The sequence below is a fragment of the Abrus precatorius genome, unplaced genomic scaffold (genome assembly GCF_003935025.1).
Source record: "Abrus precatorius isolate BTA unplaced genomic scaffold, Abrus_2018 Scaffold8, whole genome shotgun sequence".
NCBI lineage: Eukaryota > Viridiplantae > Streptophyta > Magnoliopsida > Fabales > Fabaceae > Abrus > Abrus precatorius.
This window is the reverse complement of record NW_020874428.1, coordinates 4,413,010-4,430,004: the sequence shown is the minus strand read 5'-3', so window position 1 is coordinate 4,430,004 and position 16,995 is coordinate 4,413,010. Positions and strand designations below refer to the sequence as shown.

General features: G+C 27.4%; 1 protein-coding gene across 1 annotated transcript; it reads left to right on the top strand.

Moving 5' to 3' along the window:
- Nucleotides 1-4,426: 4,426 nt before the first annotated feature.
- On the top strand, nt 4,427-5,820 carry LOC113847806 (homeobox-leucine zipper protein HAT9-like). Its single transcript, XM_027477093.1, has 3 exons — nt 4,427-4,915; nt 5,090-5,169; nt 5,505-5,820. Exons 1-3 carry the CDS (start codon nt 4,427-4,429, stop codon nt 5,818-5,820), a joined length of 885 nt encoding a protein of 294 aa, XP_027332894.1.
- The last annotated feature ends 11,175 nt before the right edge of the window (nt 5,821-16,995 follow it).

Below are 16,995 nucleotides of genomic sequence, written 5' to 3'. Positions count from 1 at the left end.
ATTTTAAAGTTACAAGTTGAGGATTTAAAAATACTTTTTTATTAGAAAGTGTAATTATAGGCATTTTCTGTAATTTTTAATACATTATTAACTTAATAACTATTATAAGAACACTTAGTAGCAAGAACTCTTTTTTTCTTTATCTCTTTTCGTCATACCTATCATTTTTTTTTCACATTTCTTTCTTATCTTTTAGGTTGTCACTTTATTATATAAAAGTTATTAAAACATGTTATACAAATACAATTTCTTTCATGAAATTAATTGGAGAACCGGCATCGGCATCTTTATCATGGACAGGGACATTCTTAGTTTTGAGTTTTCCATCATTCTTTTATTTATCCCTGTTCTAGCTTTTATGGTCTAATCTAGTACCCATTTCGAGCAAGAGAGTGTCGTGGGGTCTAATCCCAATTATTCTCAATCATCCTTTGGTTTAAACAATGCTTTAATATTGTGTACTGTGTGAAAGTCAATGTTGCATTTAATTGTGCAAGAAAATAGTATTTATTGAAAATCCTTAATTAATTCACTCGATTGCTTATGCCCTTGTGTCGAATATGAAACTTGTTTAAGTAAAACTTTTAACCCTGCACAATTAGAGGGGATTTTTTATTTTTTATTTTGTTTAGTTTGATGTTTACCGTCACATCAATTTCAATTTCTAAATCATGATACATTGAAATAATCGATTCGTCGGTGATTCATATCAATCATGTCCTCCGAAGTGTAATTTTTTTTGTTTCACCTAAGCAGTTTATTTCAACTATACTAACTTTTTGTTACTTCACTCTAGCAATCATAACTCCACTTTTCTTAAAGCAATTTTGACCGCGAATCAGTTTGTAAGATTATCGAAGAAGCTAACATAATAGTACTATAAGTATTACCTTTGTATTATGTTTACTCCTTTTTTTTTTATCTTTTTGAAAATTTTTATCCGGAGTTTCTTGCCAAAATGGTTAATCATAGGATGAAGCTCCTGCTCTCGGATATTAAACTGTAAATCATTTTTTTTCTTTTGCTTTTCATATTTTTAAGGATTTTTTTTAAGATATACAAAAAATAAAAATACTATACTCGAAAGAAAAGTTTTATCACCCATAATATTTTAAGTAAAATTATATTTAATGAAAGATATATGTGATCTAAAATAAATTAAAAAGTATTATATAATGGTATATATTTAATTTCTTCCTGGATAAAATTATTTAAGAGGGGAAAAATCATAATAAAACTTTAGTCTCTCAAACAAATTGCCTTTGGAAGACAAAACATAAAAATAAAAATAGATCGATTAGAAACAAAAGAAAGGCCCATAATTAATGATGACGGCTGTGACTGCCGAGATACAAATAAATAGAGAAAATAAATGATAAGAGTGATCTGAAAAATGGAGAAACATGTTTCCCTGTGGATATTGCTTTTGTGTTTCACTTTCATTCTGACTTGCTCTCTTGACAGAGTGGGGACCTGCCTCTCAACTCAAATTATCATCATGTTAATTTAGACAAAAAAAAATCACCTGGTTTGATTTGTCTCTTTTGATGTGCTATTTCATCATCTCAACTCTTTTAGAAAATGTTATGTAAACAATCAATCCATCCCACATATGTTGTATAAATTATGCTAATATATATAAGTGTTAACAACTATTTTTTTTTTTAGCATGGCCACGACTATAATTACAAGCCACTTTATCTCATCAATATTGCTTTCTACCTCTGGAATGGAACGTGTATTTGTTGTCTCATCAAATGCTTAGATTATTTTTTGATATATTAATGGTGGTGTGCGAGCTAGATTTGTGTCAGCGATTAACTAAGCCATGACTATTAAGCTCTAATGATGCTAATTACTCCTCTTTTTCCTTCATTACCTGTATGCTCCAGTCTTCAAGCTTAAAGGCGTTAATGGGTGAACAGTTAACAGTACTTAAAAATGATACCCTAACGCCCAAGCTTTAAATCCTCTAACAGGATAGTAGTTTGTAGGGCAAATTAAAAAGGTGCAACACTTGACTATTTTTAAAAGATGTATTATTAAAAGCAAACATTTTAAAATGTCACTTTACATTTGTATGTACATATATATTTTTAATGTATGTATATAAAAAAATAAAATTGAGTGATTCAAATATCGGAAGTTGTGTTCTCTTGATTTCTGCCTTTGTCGTCCACGCATCTGCATTTTTAATGTATGTATATAAAAAAAAATAAAAAACGTGTATTTAATGTATGTATTTAAAACTTCATTTTTTCTTTAAATTAAGAAAATATTAGAAACTTTTGTTTTTCATTATTGATTATCTAACATGTGCTTAATACAAAATTTATAAATTTATAAAGGAAATAAAAGTCTTGAAGTTGGCACAAAACTTAATATTTTTCTTTTTAAAAAAAATAATTAACAAAAAATTTATAAATATGTTTTTTCTTTCTTTTTATATCTAAACTTACCTCATATGTCGCTGCATCTCAAAAATAATATTTAGATTATTTTTATTTTCTATTAATTTTAACGTTAGTATTTAAATATAATAATTTTGTTCTACTATAATTAAATTGAACCTTAGTATATTGAATGAATGATATGAATTGTTGAATCATGCATTAGGATGTTTAAAATTTGAGTTGTTTAAAAAAATAAAAAAATAAAAAACTAATTATGAGTAATAAACTAAAAGTATCTTCTATAAATTGCACTTCAATATAATCAAGATATCGTAACGTAGAAAGAAAAAAAAATTTGTAAATGATTTTATCTTAAATAAAAATTACTTTTTCAGTTTATTTTTTTAAGTGAATTATTTAGCTTAAATTAGAATTACTTTTTATTTAAAAAAATTCACTTAAATAAAAATACACTAAATATTGTAATTACACTAAACCTGTAAAAAATCCATTTCTTATTGTTTCTTCCGTGTGGACAGGTTGAACATTAACTAGATTGTCTACCTTGTTTGTTAAGTAAAATGAGAGCTCTTTTGGTAAAACTTTTCGAAAAAAAAAAAGTTAAATTAGTTCATGGAAGCTTTCTGTGACCAGCCAATTGGAGCACATGTCTTGGTCAACAACCAATCCTTATGAACTTTGTCATGTCAGAATTTTTAATTATTTTTTTCATCTTGTATTATTATTTATTATATTTTGTTGTTATTTCATTTTCCTTTTTGTTTAGTCGCAAAATTAAAAGTACAACTGTACAAACCTACGGATTAGGTAAATGCTTTGAATCGTTTTTAAACATATAGTAGTATCAGTTAAGCTAGGAATGCATAATTTGGTAGAAATTTATATATATATATATATATATATATATATATATATATTTTATGATTAGTAAAAATTTATTAAAACTTATGAAATGATGTGATTTTTATTTTATATTTAATGAATCATATTCATAACTTTGTAATCTATCTCTATATTATAAATTTAATTTATCTTTTATTTATATTATTTTTTTAACTTTTAAATTTAAATTTGAAATTTTGATATATTATATTAATAAAAATGATGTATGTTAATTTTAACATTTTTAATTTTAAGAAATTTATTTGTGATTAAATAATAGTATAAAAATGTTAATGTTGTTTTTAATTTATTTTATTCAAAATTGTATTTAAATTTAAAATACTCACGATTAGCTATTTTTTAATAAATTTACAATTGAGTTAATAATAAAGAACATATAAAATAAATATATTACTAATATATAATACTATAATATATATCGGTTGTACCACAAGTTTACAGCATAATTCAAGTGTAATATGAGACTTAATCCTAAGTATTCAAAGTTGTTAGATATCGTATAAATTACATCTAATAAGTATGAAAAAAGGAGAGGAGGAAGACTAGAAAACTTCGGGAAGAAAAGTAGAAAAGAGAAAAGTTTAAAAGGGCTGAAATATATATTCTGTCGATCACATATGCTCTTTATTGTCCTACCCACTTTCCACGTGATTCCACGTATAGCATATACCATATACACTTGATGATGATACAATTGCTTGTTATTTTGCAGAACATGTCCTGCTTGAAAAGAAGGAGGAGGAGTCATTAACTTTCTCATGGTCAACTTATGAGCCAAAAGGAGAAGTGAAATTTTCATACTTTCAATAATAATCATTATATTCTATTCCTCAATGCATATATTAATTCTTTCATTTCTTGTCTGATAAACAAATAAGTAATTCCCCGCAAAGGCACAATTACCCCCCTCCCCCCCAAAACTCAATCATAAATCCTTTTCCATTCACACGATCACACCCTCCTATAACCTTCTTCTCTCCATTCCTGTCATTTCCTAACTCATATCTCTTTTTTAATCATATGTATGTATATATAATATATTTATTCAGAACATTGCAAGCTAGCTGCAAACTCCAATATTTTTCACTAAGTTTCTCAAAATTTATATCATGGGTTTTCATGATACATCTACCACAGGGCTTCCACTTGGTCTCGGTCTTGGTCTTGGTCTTGGTCTTGGTTTCCATGATCAGTCAGAGAATTGCACGAAGGTTGATGATCACAAACAGAGAGAAAGTCATAAGAAAAAGGTGGATAAACCATCTAAATGTAACAACGCATACCCTTCTCTTACATTAGGACCACCTGAGGATGATGAACTGCATAATCAACAAAATACAAATACTGAATCCTATGAATATTTTCCTCCTCAAGATTCTTCTCCTAGCGCAGTATCTTCATTTTCCAACTCTTCTAGCATCAAGAGGGAACGAGATCAAGCTTTAGGTGAGGAATTTGAAGTAGAGGTAGAGAAAATTCCAACAAGGGTAGTTGGTGATGTTGATGAAGATGGTAACCCCAGGAAGAAACTTAGGCTCACCAAAGAACAATCCGCAGTGTTGGAGGAAAACTTCAAGGAGCATTCTACCCTCAATCCGGTACCTTATTTAATTTCTAGTATATATATATATGATTGAATAAATCATGATTTAATTAATCTCTTTTCTTCAATCATCGATTACTTGGTCTCGATCTTTATGTTTACAAATGATTCTTCTGTGGTGGAAGTTTTTCTTAACACAATTTTTAATTTCTTTGCCATTTTTCCTTAGAAGCAAAAGCAAGAATTGGCAATGAAGCTGAACCTGCGAGCGAGACAAGTCGAAGTGTGGTTTCAAAACAGGCGAGCCAGGTAATTTAATAGTACCCTACTTTACCTCAATTATTCCTCCCACATACTAATTAAAACAACTAGAGAAATTATATTTATACAATAATTTTTTTTTTTTTATATAACCAAAAAGAAAAACTATTATTGTACTATGATAATATAAATTTTATTTACTTTTTTCCTACATGTGCTTCTTACTAATTAAAAAGAACTGTTAACCAATATGTTTGAGGAAATGGTTAAAATATAAAAGTAAAAAAGTATTAAAAAATTAAATATTTTTATCATATTAAATTAATAGGATAAGTTGGATTTTTATTTATTTTTTTGCTATTTTGACTTAATTACATGTACAGGACAAAACTTAAACAAACCGAGTCGGATTGTGAATTATTGAAGAACTGTTGCGATACTTTGACAGAAGAGAATAAGAGGCTGCAAAAAGAGTTGCAAGAACTTAAGTCAATGCAAACAACCCCTTTACCCTTTTACATGCAGATTCCAGCAGCCACACTTTCCATATGCCCTTCCTGTGAGAGAATTTGCGGTGGCAACAGTGACAGTGGCAATGGTTCCTCTCCCACAACAACATTGCTTATTGGCTCAAAGACCCATCATCACTTTTACAAAAGCAACTATGCATTCCCCCACTCATCATCTGCAGCATGCTAGGGAGGCTCTTTAGTTTTTTCGGCGAAACCTTTATCATTTTTCGTTGATGATAATTTGTAGTAATTCTATATATTTATTTTGTTGGCATGTAATTAAAATAGTCTGTTAGTGTAGAGGTCGATCATCACCACATGCTTCTTCTAATGCATGTGATTATATATATACTTCAAAAATAGAACGATCAATTCAAAGAGATTTTTCTAATTTCTTGTAATTTAACTATATGTAAGATATTTATGGGCAGACTATGAACAAGAATGCAAGGTTATCATGTAGATCATCTTCTTGATTTTATTATGATTGATATTTGAATGGCGTGAACTATATGTTTTCGATCAGTACCTATGGAGTATATTTGTTTTAAAGATTGCTTCCTTGGTACGACTTTGTGATAGATACAGATTTGAGAAGTATTGAACTTGTCCACTAGTGGGATATTGGATATCCATACTTAATATTTAGTTCACGGAAAAGAAAAAGAAAACTAGGATTTCTGTTTTAGGAAAATGTTTTTATTTTTATGCATAATTCTAAAAAAAATCATCCTAGTAAACTTTAATCTATTTTAAAGTTGCAAGCAATGATAGAAACAATATTAATTTGTTTCCATTTTATATAAATATTTAAATATATGAAATATAGTAAAAAAAGTATTATTTTGTCATTATTATTAAGTAGTAAATAAGAACAAAAATATTTTATCAAAGTAAATAAATATTTACTTTTCTTTATCCCATAGTCATATCATTCTTATATATGCGAGTGTATATATTGAAAAATTATTATGGAAAGGTATTATTTTGTCTAAAATTTATTAGTTTTTTCAATCTATATAAAAAAACTTTGCAGACGAAACCTGCACGTACTTTAAAAAAATGAAAAACATAAGGCAAAATTATACAATCTTTCAGTAATTTATTATAAGAAGCGAAAAATTTAAATAAAGTAGGTCACCAAATAAAATTAAAGAAATAATTTTCCTTAATTAAGCTGTACACACAGTACGCGTCGAGACGAATTAATCAAGTAGTGAAAGCAACGGGAAAGTTATCGAATTGATTATGTTGATTATTCAATCTTAACAGTTGACATGAAGGAAAGGATATCCATTAAACTTAACTATCTACACCCTGCCAAGTTCAAATTGTATGAAGTTTTATTTGGCACTCTATAACAAAGTGGATTGTTTTTAAAATTAATTAGATTATTTATACATTTATAATTTAAGTGCTTCGTCCATCATTGTAAACATACAAACACTAGAGACCAAATCAAATGATAAGTAAACTGGAATTCGGTAGTTGAGATACAAACCTTATAATTTTTTATTAATGAACGAAATACAGTGCATTTTTCTCCTCTAGCTAAACATACAACATTTAAAATTTCAAATTTAAGCAAATCATGCTAGCTTTCATCACCATCTAGAACACAGGATGATATAATTAACCCACTCCCAAAATTTGATATTCTTGAACAATAAAAAGAGTTGAAACATTTGGACGAGCTTTAATGAGTTTATTTAAATTTATTAAAAACATTTCCTGACTCATAATTTTTTAAAAATATTTTAATAAATGTTCAGATAAAGTGTTTTAAAGTAATTTTTATTTTAATAATCTTTATAGTCAAATTGATAACATGATTATGCTTATCTAAACACACTTTAAAACAAAGCTGAAAGAATATTCTTGTAACTTCACCAAGGTTACTTCATTATCATGCATAATTAAAGATGGAGGAATAGCATTCCAAGGTTTAGGACTTTCGAGTTGGACGCCATTGGATTGACGGTGGTGATTCGTCCAATAAAAGCTACCCACCGTGACGCAAAATAGTGATGCTGGGTGCTTATGCGTGATCGATGTGGTCCCAGGTATTGTAGCACTTTGATGGAGTTGAGTTTGAGATTTTCATAACACTTTGAAGAGGATATGGAGCTAGGCCCTAGAGCATTGGTCTCTAGCTTTTAGTTCTTGGTGAGGGGAGGTTCGAATATAAGTCAGAGGGAGAAAAGCAAGGAAAAGTTTTTCACTCATGTAGTAGTTCTTGGGTATCCTGGATAATGACAAATAAATTATTCTTCCTAATAAATTTTTTATTGATTGGTTCATATTTCTCATAAATCTTTATATCCTTATGTGATTTTATTCAGTTGTCTTGAGCTATAGATTAATGTATAGAGGTTATTAGTTAATTTGTCCAAAGACACGAGTGCTATCCAGTTAAGCCAAGAGTTGTGTGCCATATAAACAAAGTTAGCTTTTCCTACTATAAATTCTTTTCAAGCTTTTAATCATAAATTAATTGTCTTCTTCAACTTTAAGAATATGTTTGATAGTTAGTTTGTTATAAAAATTTATATAAAGATAATTTTAATTTGAGAGTTTGTAAATAAAAGTGTAAGATTTTATAAACTTTTTTTTAAAATATTAATTTTATGTTTTTAAATTTTTTTAATTTTATAGATTTTTTATTAACTTACAATCTTTGTTTCCCTTCTCCTCTTTTTTCTTATCTTTAAAATATTTTTTTCTCTCACGTTAAACTTCTAAATAAAGCCTAAAAAAAACAAATTATTTAATTTCATGACATTAATAATTAATTTTGTAATTTGAAATTAACATAAGATTTACAACTATGGTCCTAAAAAAATCCTAACTAGTGTTTTTTTTAAGGAATGAAAACTAGCTATGGTAGCATTATTTCTCTCCTTTGTGAGAAAATGCCTTTGTCGATTTTTTCTTTCCTTCTGAATTTGTTAGACTCAAACACATTTTAGTTCTAAGTTCGTGTTTTTTTAATCTCTCTGTGTTAATCTTCAAGAATGAATCTGAAATCAAGTTAGTCTTTTAAGTACACAACATTCTTCAAGAATGAATCTCAACTCAAGTTAATCTTTTCAAGTACACAATATTCTTGTTCATTATTTTCTAATGGGTTGGTCTTTTGTGTGAGAATCAGGGGAGAGAGAATTTGATTTCTGATTCCCATTTTCATTTTAAATCTTGGATTTTATTGAGATTAATTTCATTTTTAATGAGATAAAATTTCGTTGACCAATGGCTTCCGAAGCACATGATTGTACTTAGATTAAAAAAATTATGTTGAGATTAATTTTTATCACACGAAGTCGAAGAGTGGTATTTTATAAAAAGTCAAAAAGAGAAGAAAGAAATGAGGAGTGATAATCACATTTGATACAAATATGAAAAAACAAATAAAATAAATAATTTTACTAACTAATCTTTTTGGTTAAGAAAAATATATTAAAAATCACAACAAAAAGTGTGATGATATCATTTTTAAAAAGTATATATATATATATATATATATATATATATATATATATATATTAATAGGACACTAATCAATTAACATTTCCTTGGAAAAAAAACAGTGCACTAGCAAGTGCTGTATAAACATTACAAGTCTATGGCAGTTTGCTTCAAATCTTTATCCCTAGTATTGGATCTGTAACTGTATCATGCTACCAAAAATGAGCATCAACTTGAAAAAATCATAAGCATTAAGTTGAACTATGTACACCCATTCAGTTCTGAGTCTCAAACATTAACTAAAATCACAAAACTGCAATCACCTGCAATGAAATCAGTCCTCAAATCCAATCAAGTAACACACCACACCTACAAAATCCAAATGCCTGTGTGCTGAACCATGCTAAATACCTTTTTTGCTCTATAAGGAAGAGTCTATTTCTCTTGTGGTCCCGTTTATTTGCGATGATTACAAGGAATATATAAGGTGAGCTTGGACTATGCTCTTGGTACCTTTTGCATTCAATGGAGAGACAATAATTATTAATTAGGAACGAAAAATATGCAAGAGGAATTGTCTTTTTAAGTATCAAAGGAATTACATTAACACTAAAAACATGGGGAAAGAGTGAAAGGAAACAAAATAGATAATTTGAAGATGAAAATTTTCTTCTTTTTATTGTTTGTCAGAAATTTCTTTCTTTCTTCAGCTTTTTTAACACTTTTATGTTATCCAACTTAAAATTTTAACAAAATTATAACAACTTTAGTTTTCAGGTAATTTATATAAATCCAAAAGTTATTTATATAATTAATTAATAAAATAGTTTTTTAGTATTTAATCATTTGAAGAAGCACGCTCTCATTCTTAACTGCATCTGTTTTTCTGACTGTTCTTACCAAACCTTATATTTTGGCATTGCACTCATTCCCCCAAAGATAAACTAACGAGATCAGCACCATAGACGTGAAGTGGATCAGATCGTTTTACTTTGCCAATGACAAATACACGAAAGAAGAAATCTACAGTGGGACAGCCCTTTTACCTAGTGACAGCGAAAGTCGAAAGGCCACATTTTATTTATTATTTATTTTAAGAATGTTTTCGTTTATAATTAATATTTTTAAAATTTAATATTACATTTTGAATATGATAAAACCTAGAAATATAACTTTAATCATAATGTTATTAAAAAAAATACTTCTGGGAATAAGAATTCAACGTCTCTTAGCATGTTTACGAAATAATATACTTTTTCATTTATTTTTATTTTTTTTTACATTTGAAAACTTTCATCCAAGACTAATTTAATTTTTTTTACAAATTATACATCCCTGTTTTATATATAACTATTCTCTTATTTTTCATCTTCCTTCTTCACCTATTAATTGGCGATCTGGTATAAAAGTTAAGAATAATAAATTTATATTTGTTAAAAATAGTTTATAGATTAATTGAAAAGTTTATATAACTGTTTGGTAAATAAAAAAAAAGAAGAGCCTTGTAATTTTTCAAACTAATTTTTTTAAAAACTATTTATTTAAATTTTAAAAATTAGTTATCAATATTTTTATTATATTTTTTTAATTTAAAAAATAACTTATCTTTTACACAAAATTAAAATCATACGTTTGTACATTAATTTTTTTTATATGATCTATTTTTATTAAAAATATAAAATTTTATAAAGCATTGTTTGAATATGAGGTAAAATAAAGATGAAAGAAATAAGAAAATAAAAATAATATAAAAATAGAATGAAAAAACATTAAATTTTTAGATGAATTGAAATAAGAGTGTCGAAAGAAATAGTTGAGTTTTATTAAAAATATTCATAAAAGAATATTTTTATTTTTATATTGTATTCTATTTCTTTATCTCTCTCCTATTTCCACAGCATTCAAACCGGCCATAAAATAAAAGTCTAGCATAAATCTTAAAATAATAACTATAACATCGCACCTCAATTGTGTGTTTTTGAAATGTTTTGATGTCTAATTACAATTTAATTATGAATAAAAGCATGTATCTGTACCTTCAAACGCAAATAAGAAAACACTCTGTTTTTTTCTTTCTCTAAAGATGCAGTGTAATTTACGTACAACATTTATCAGTGCTGATTTTACACATACTATTCTATAACGATCCCAAAGTGCATAATTAATATTGTTTACATCACTGTTGATGTTTTATACGCAAAATTATTTTAGGTACTCCTTCCGGTCTCTGAAAAAGAGTCTTTTCATTTAATTTTATAATTTTAAAGTAAAATTAAGTTTTTCTTTTTAATTTTATCTTTAAGATAATTAATATCCAAAATCTATTTTTTGTCTTCTCTCCCTATTCATTTATTGCTTAATAAAAAAATTAGATAAACAGTATAATAAAAAATTTCATAATACTTTTTTATAAAAGAAAGGTAATTAAATATATTTTTTAATTTATGCGTTATATGCTTGATTGACTATTTCTTATAAATAAAAGAAATAATTATTCCAATCATCAATAGAGAGATAATTGAGCTAAAGCGATTAGCTAAACAACCAGTACAGAAGACATTAAAATAACGGCAATGATTAAGATATATTAGTCACTGTTTTTTTTACCTCGTGTGGTAATTAACTTGATTAGCTCAGCTATGGTTGAATGTATCAAATTTAAACAATTAAATATTAGATTCCAATTAAACAAATTTGTATTTACTTTAAAATATTCTATAGACATTTTTTAAATTTATCTTCATATATTAAACAGTATACATAAACTTCTCTTGTAAGTTTTCTTTATTTTATTTTTCATGAATTGTTTCCATCAATAAATATTTTATATACTTTTTGAATTTATATGGAAATCACAAGGGAAAAATTAATTATAATAAACTAATTTTTGTCAAAAGTTATATCAGTCTATATCATCATTGTTGTCGTTATCGAGTTTGTGATGGCTACCAATTGTTTATATTCGTCGGCGGCAGAGAACCAATGATTCAATGAGGCAGTGGTAATGATAATTAATAGTCGAATTAATTAGTTGCGTGTTCCTTCTATTGGATCTGATGCTGCAACCAGGTGGATCCTTTTAGAGCATTCTATGCTTTATGACAAGAATTAGGTAACCTTTCCACGTAACGTTGAGCAAATGTGTCGGACAATTTCCATTTTAATTCGTAGTTCTATCTATTAATATTAAGTGCGAAGCTACTTTAAATACAGTATTCAAATATGAGGAAAGTTACGCAAGAATTTTTATTGTTTATAATGTTGAAGTAGTAGAAATAAATGAAAATATATATTAGATAAAAAAATTTAAATAGTATATAAGTGATAAGACTATAACTCAAACAGTCTTAAAATCTTGAATTGTATAATCTATTTGTACCTCATTAATAAGATACTTTTTCAATATATCAGAGGTATAATATAATTGATTATTGCATATAGATATTTTTTTTTAAATTATAATTAATTTATCACTTTATAAAGAATTAGCGGTCGTTTAATTTAAAATTAAATTTGAAATATGTATATAAATCACATATTTTTCTGACAACATGTATATGGAAATTGAATTAAGAAGTTCACTTTTATGTTATTTATTTGGATAGAATTGAAAACAATAAATCTTGAAATTATAATTATTAATGTATTAAATTTTATAATATTTAATAAATTATTAGTATTAGTATTATTATTAATTATTATATATACGTGTGTTCTGTATTTTTAAATATATAACAAAAAAATTTATTAAATCAATAAATTTTAAACTTAAAAGATAAAAAAAAATATTATATTTAATCTTAACTTAACTTACCTTTGTCTTTTTTACTTTTTTATCTATCGTCTAGAGGTTCTCCTCAACAATTACCTACTGATATAATAATTTAAAAATAATAGTATGAGCTCACTTAAAAGTGAATTAGTTTGAGTTTTTAGTAGGCTAGGGCAAAACAGATCAAGTAGCCCTAGCCTATTCTACTTCACTAAAAGCTCACTTAAAAGTGGATTAGTTTGAGCTCATCCTATTTAAAAAATTAGTTAGATTTATAGTTTGACTCGTTTAAGAGTGGATTAACATTAAAAAAAAATATTGGGTTATTGGATTAATAGATTAGTGATAAGTCTGTAATTAGGTCCTCTTTTACAGCTCATATATTCATATTTGATCTTTATTTTATTTGAGTTTTATACTAATTTATTTATTAATTATGCAATTTGGTATAAAGATGCCGCAAGTATACTTTTGGTGTGTTTTGTGCCTAAATTGATAGAAAATTAGAGCTTTGTAGTAGTCAGCACGTTTAGATCCTTTCAACAAGCAAGGGGGTGCTTTAAGCCCATGCATGGTCGTGTTTCAGGCTTTGCACGATCGTGCTCATCTACTGGAAGCCCAATTATGAAGAGTTTTTAAGGTTTTCAAATCCTATTAAAGGGAAGACCTGAGGCACCATTAGGGACACCATTTTTACATCTTGGCTTTGCCTCTAGAATACATCTGATCTCGTCTTTCTTACACGGAATCCTTGGCATGCTTGGCGGGACTTGTAGCTTCAAGCGATCGTACTTGAAGACTGAGAACACATCTCATACTCTAGTTTGCTGTTTTTTTTTTTATTATTATTATGGCTTTGTTTATGATTATTTTAGTTCTTTTCTTTAGTATGAGTAACTAAGTCCATTGTTAGGGATATGAAAACTATTGTTCATGAATTTATAGAATTTTGATGTTTGAATCTAAATTTGATTTCCGTTTTATGATTAGATTTTATCCTATTACGCTTCTTTCTTAATCCTAATTAATTATATCGACAGGCAACCGTACCTCAGTTAATTAATAGATCTATAGGGTAAAATGAGACAAAGGATTAGGTGGACAAAATCAATCTTTCTCTTCTAATCGTTATTAAATTAACAAGTTTGTAGGCTCCTAAAGCTTTCTTAAATTAATGTCTTGCATGACCATTGGGGATATTGATTTAGAGAAAAGAATATTAATATTGCATGACCATTGGGTATTAATAGTATTCGTATGAATGATTGGTAATCACAAAGAAATCGAATTTAGAGTTAAACAGAAAAATAACATAAAGGATTGAATGAAAGAACTCATATGCCCTAGGTTCCTCTCCGATAAGTTTAACCAAGACGTGCATTGTATTCCTTGCTTGTAGTTTTATAATTGATTTTATAAATTCTTATTTTTAATTAATCTTGTATATTTGAAGCTTAAACAATTGAATTAGGAAATTCTTAGTAATTGGAAATCAATCCTTATGGGACGATATTTCGGGAACTTAGTTTAAGAACCTTTTATTACTTCTCGGTAGGTACACTTGCCCTCCAAACAAGTTTTTGACGCCGTTGTTGGGGATTACTTTTTCAATAGTAAGAAAATCTCAAATTTAATTGATTTGAACAATTTGTGTTTTATTTTATTTTAATTCTGTTTTGTTTATTGTTAAATTTTTCTTTTATATTTTATAATTTTTATTTATATATTTTTTTAATATTTTTATTTCACAATTTCTTTTAATGTATGCTCACTCGTTCGAAGTGCTCTACAACTTGTAGGACGATATTTTGAGAACTTAATTTAAGAACCCTTTATTATTTTTCGATGGGTACACTTGTCCTTTGAACAACTAGTCCCCTGAAAATTAATCAAAAAAATAAAAAATAAGTTACAATAAATAATAAAAAAAATATTTTTATATTAATAAAAAATTAATATTTTATTATTATTTATTTATTATTTTTAAAAACTAAAATTTGGGTCCAACGGGCCAATCCGCCCCTGTCCTTCATTAGCTCACATTTTAGAGGACTAAAACAGGGTAGGCTAGGCAAGCTAGTGGATCCACAACATTCAACCCTGGTAATTTTGGTGAGCTAGACGAGTCGACTCGATCAAGCCTATGAATACTCAAATTTTATTATTTTTTTAAAATTTTGAATTTATTTTATAAAAAGGGAATAGAAACAAAATATTTTATGAAAATTAGGATTTGCTTTAACAAATTAGAAAAATTCATATTTGACTTTAAAAAAGGAATGAAAACATTACAAGAATTGAACCAAAAAATAAGTAAAGTCTTTGAGCATGAAAATGGAACTTGGATAAGAAATTTGGCCTTTTCCTAATTCTAAGAGCATAAAAAACAAAGAGAGGGCATCAAACAGGGGGCTGAAAAAATTTGAGAGATATTTTGCTAGAAAAATATAAAAAAGAGAAAGATAGTGGAACGGAGGAAAAACAAAAGCAAGCAAGCATTAGGTGCAAAATTTCCAAGTAAGTATTTATCATTGTATAAATTTTTTTATTTATTACATATTTCTTCCATTGAATGAGCATTTCATATATCAATTCAATCTCATAATATTTTAATGTTTTTATTTATCTTTAATTTTTTACCACCGCCACCATCTGTTGGAGTTTGACTACCTACCACTATAAAATCTCCCTCCACCATTCTTTCTCTTTTTGTCTCTTTCAAACTATACAACCTTTAACCACCCAATATCTACCCCATTTCTCCATCCATTTTTTTTCTTCCAAACCACTACAAGTACTCAAGATCTACCACCTCTTCACCCATCATTTTTTCTATTCCTCTATCCATCATCATTCTCACACACAAAACTTACCATTGAAGTCCTTTCCCTATCCTTCCTCTTTTCTCTTCCTCTGTCTCATACTAACCTCTACCACCACCCAAAACCATGGCCTCCATTAACTTCACCTCCACCCTTTCATAGTCCCTTTTTTTTTCTTGGAGAAAAGCACACCCTTTGTTACAACCCCTTTTTATAAAGAATCTATGATATTTTGCATTACCATTCTTGATTAATTTATTTAGTTTATGAGGCATTATATATATATATATATATATATATATATATAAGAGTATAATTTTTTTTCAAAAATTGAACTTCAATATTCAAATAAACAAATAACAAGCCTCATGGGCATTTATATACAATATTTTAGTCTTTACATAAATTTCCACATTTACATCAGCTAACTCAGTGGAAATCTAATGCAAGTGTTTAAAACATAAATTACATTACTAAAAAAAATTATAGCCCAACAGTCTAGACCTATTACTATAACCTAGACTGACAAAAAATATGCAATACTACAATTTCTCCAAAATGTCAACTTTGTTGTCCCTCAGCCAGATCTCTCAGCTTGAGAAGTAGACTCATTTCTTGCACCTTCTACTCGCGTACCACCATACGATCATTGCAGCACACATACCAACACAACTAAAAGTAAGGGTGAGCTTATATAATTGACAACCATATTAATGAAATATGAATGAATATATATAATTATTTAAACAGTTCATAACAGCCAGCACACAGCATTACACAGCTTCCATAAATAATGTAGCATGTCCAGCCTATTCTCAGCCCATCTAATGCAAACGTAGTGATTCAGTTTCCATCTGGTTTAACAGTCTAAGTAATCCAGAGGAACTGTTTTTCGGTCTAAGAGCGACCCATCCCAGTATTTGGATCCAAGCACAGCTCAGCTCAATGTCCTAGACAAATCTAAGATGATAATGATAAATGTAATGTAGTATAGCTAAATCAACATATTACAGCAGAATTAAATCTATTATCAGCCACAGCGATACATTAATATATATTTTTATCCAGCATTAACAACATAATAATTTTTTTTTATCTTTTTAATTTTAGCAATTTCAGCCAAGCATATTATTTTACCCAACTTCAACAACTCAGCTATATATATATATATATATATATATATATATATATATATTCTAACAGTGATACCAAGCATTTCAATACATAATACCCAATAAAACTAAGCAGCTCAAAATATTAATTAAATATTCCAGCACATATTATTACCCTCGGCTCATATATC

Excerpts from the sequence above, each read along its gene's own strand:
- LOC113847806 (XM_027477093.1), top strand. The coding sequence starts at position 4,427 with ATGGGTTTTCATGATACATCTACCACAGGGCTTCCACTTGGTCTCGGT. Across the intron at positions 4,916-5,089 it reads AGCATTCTACCCTCAATCCG|AAGCAAAAGCAAGAATTGGC; the intron begins GTACCTTATTTA and ends ATTTTTCCTTAG. Across the intron at positions 5,170-5,504 it reads TTTCAAAACAGGCGAGCCAG|GACAAAACTTAAACAAACCG; the intron begins GTAATTTAATAG and ends TTACATGTACAG.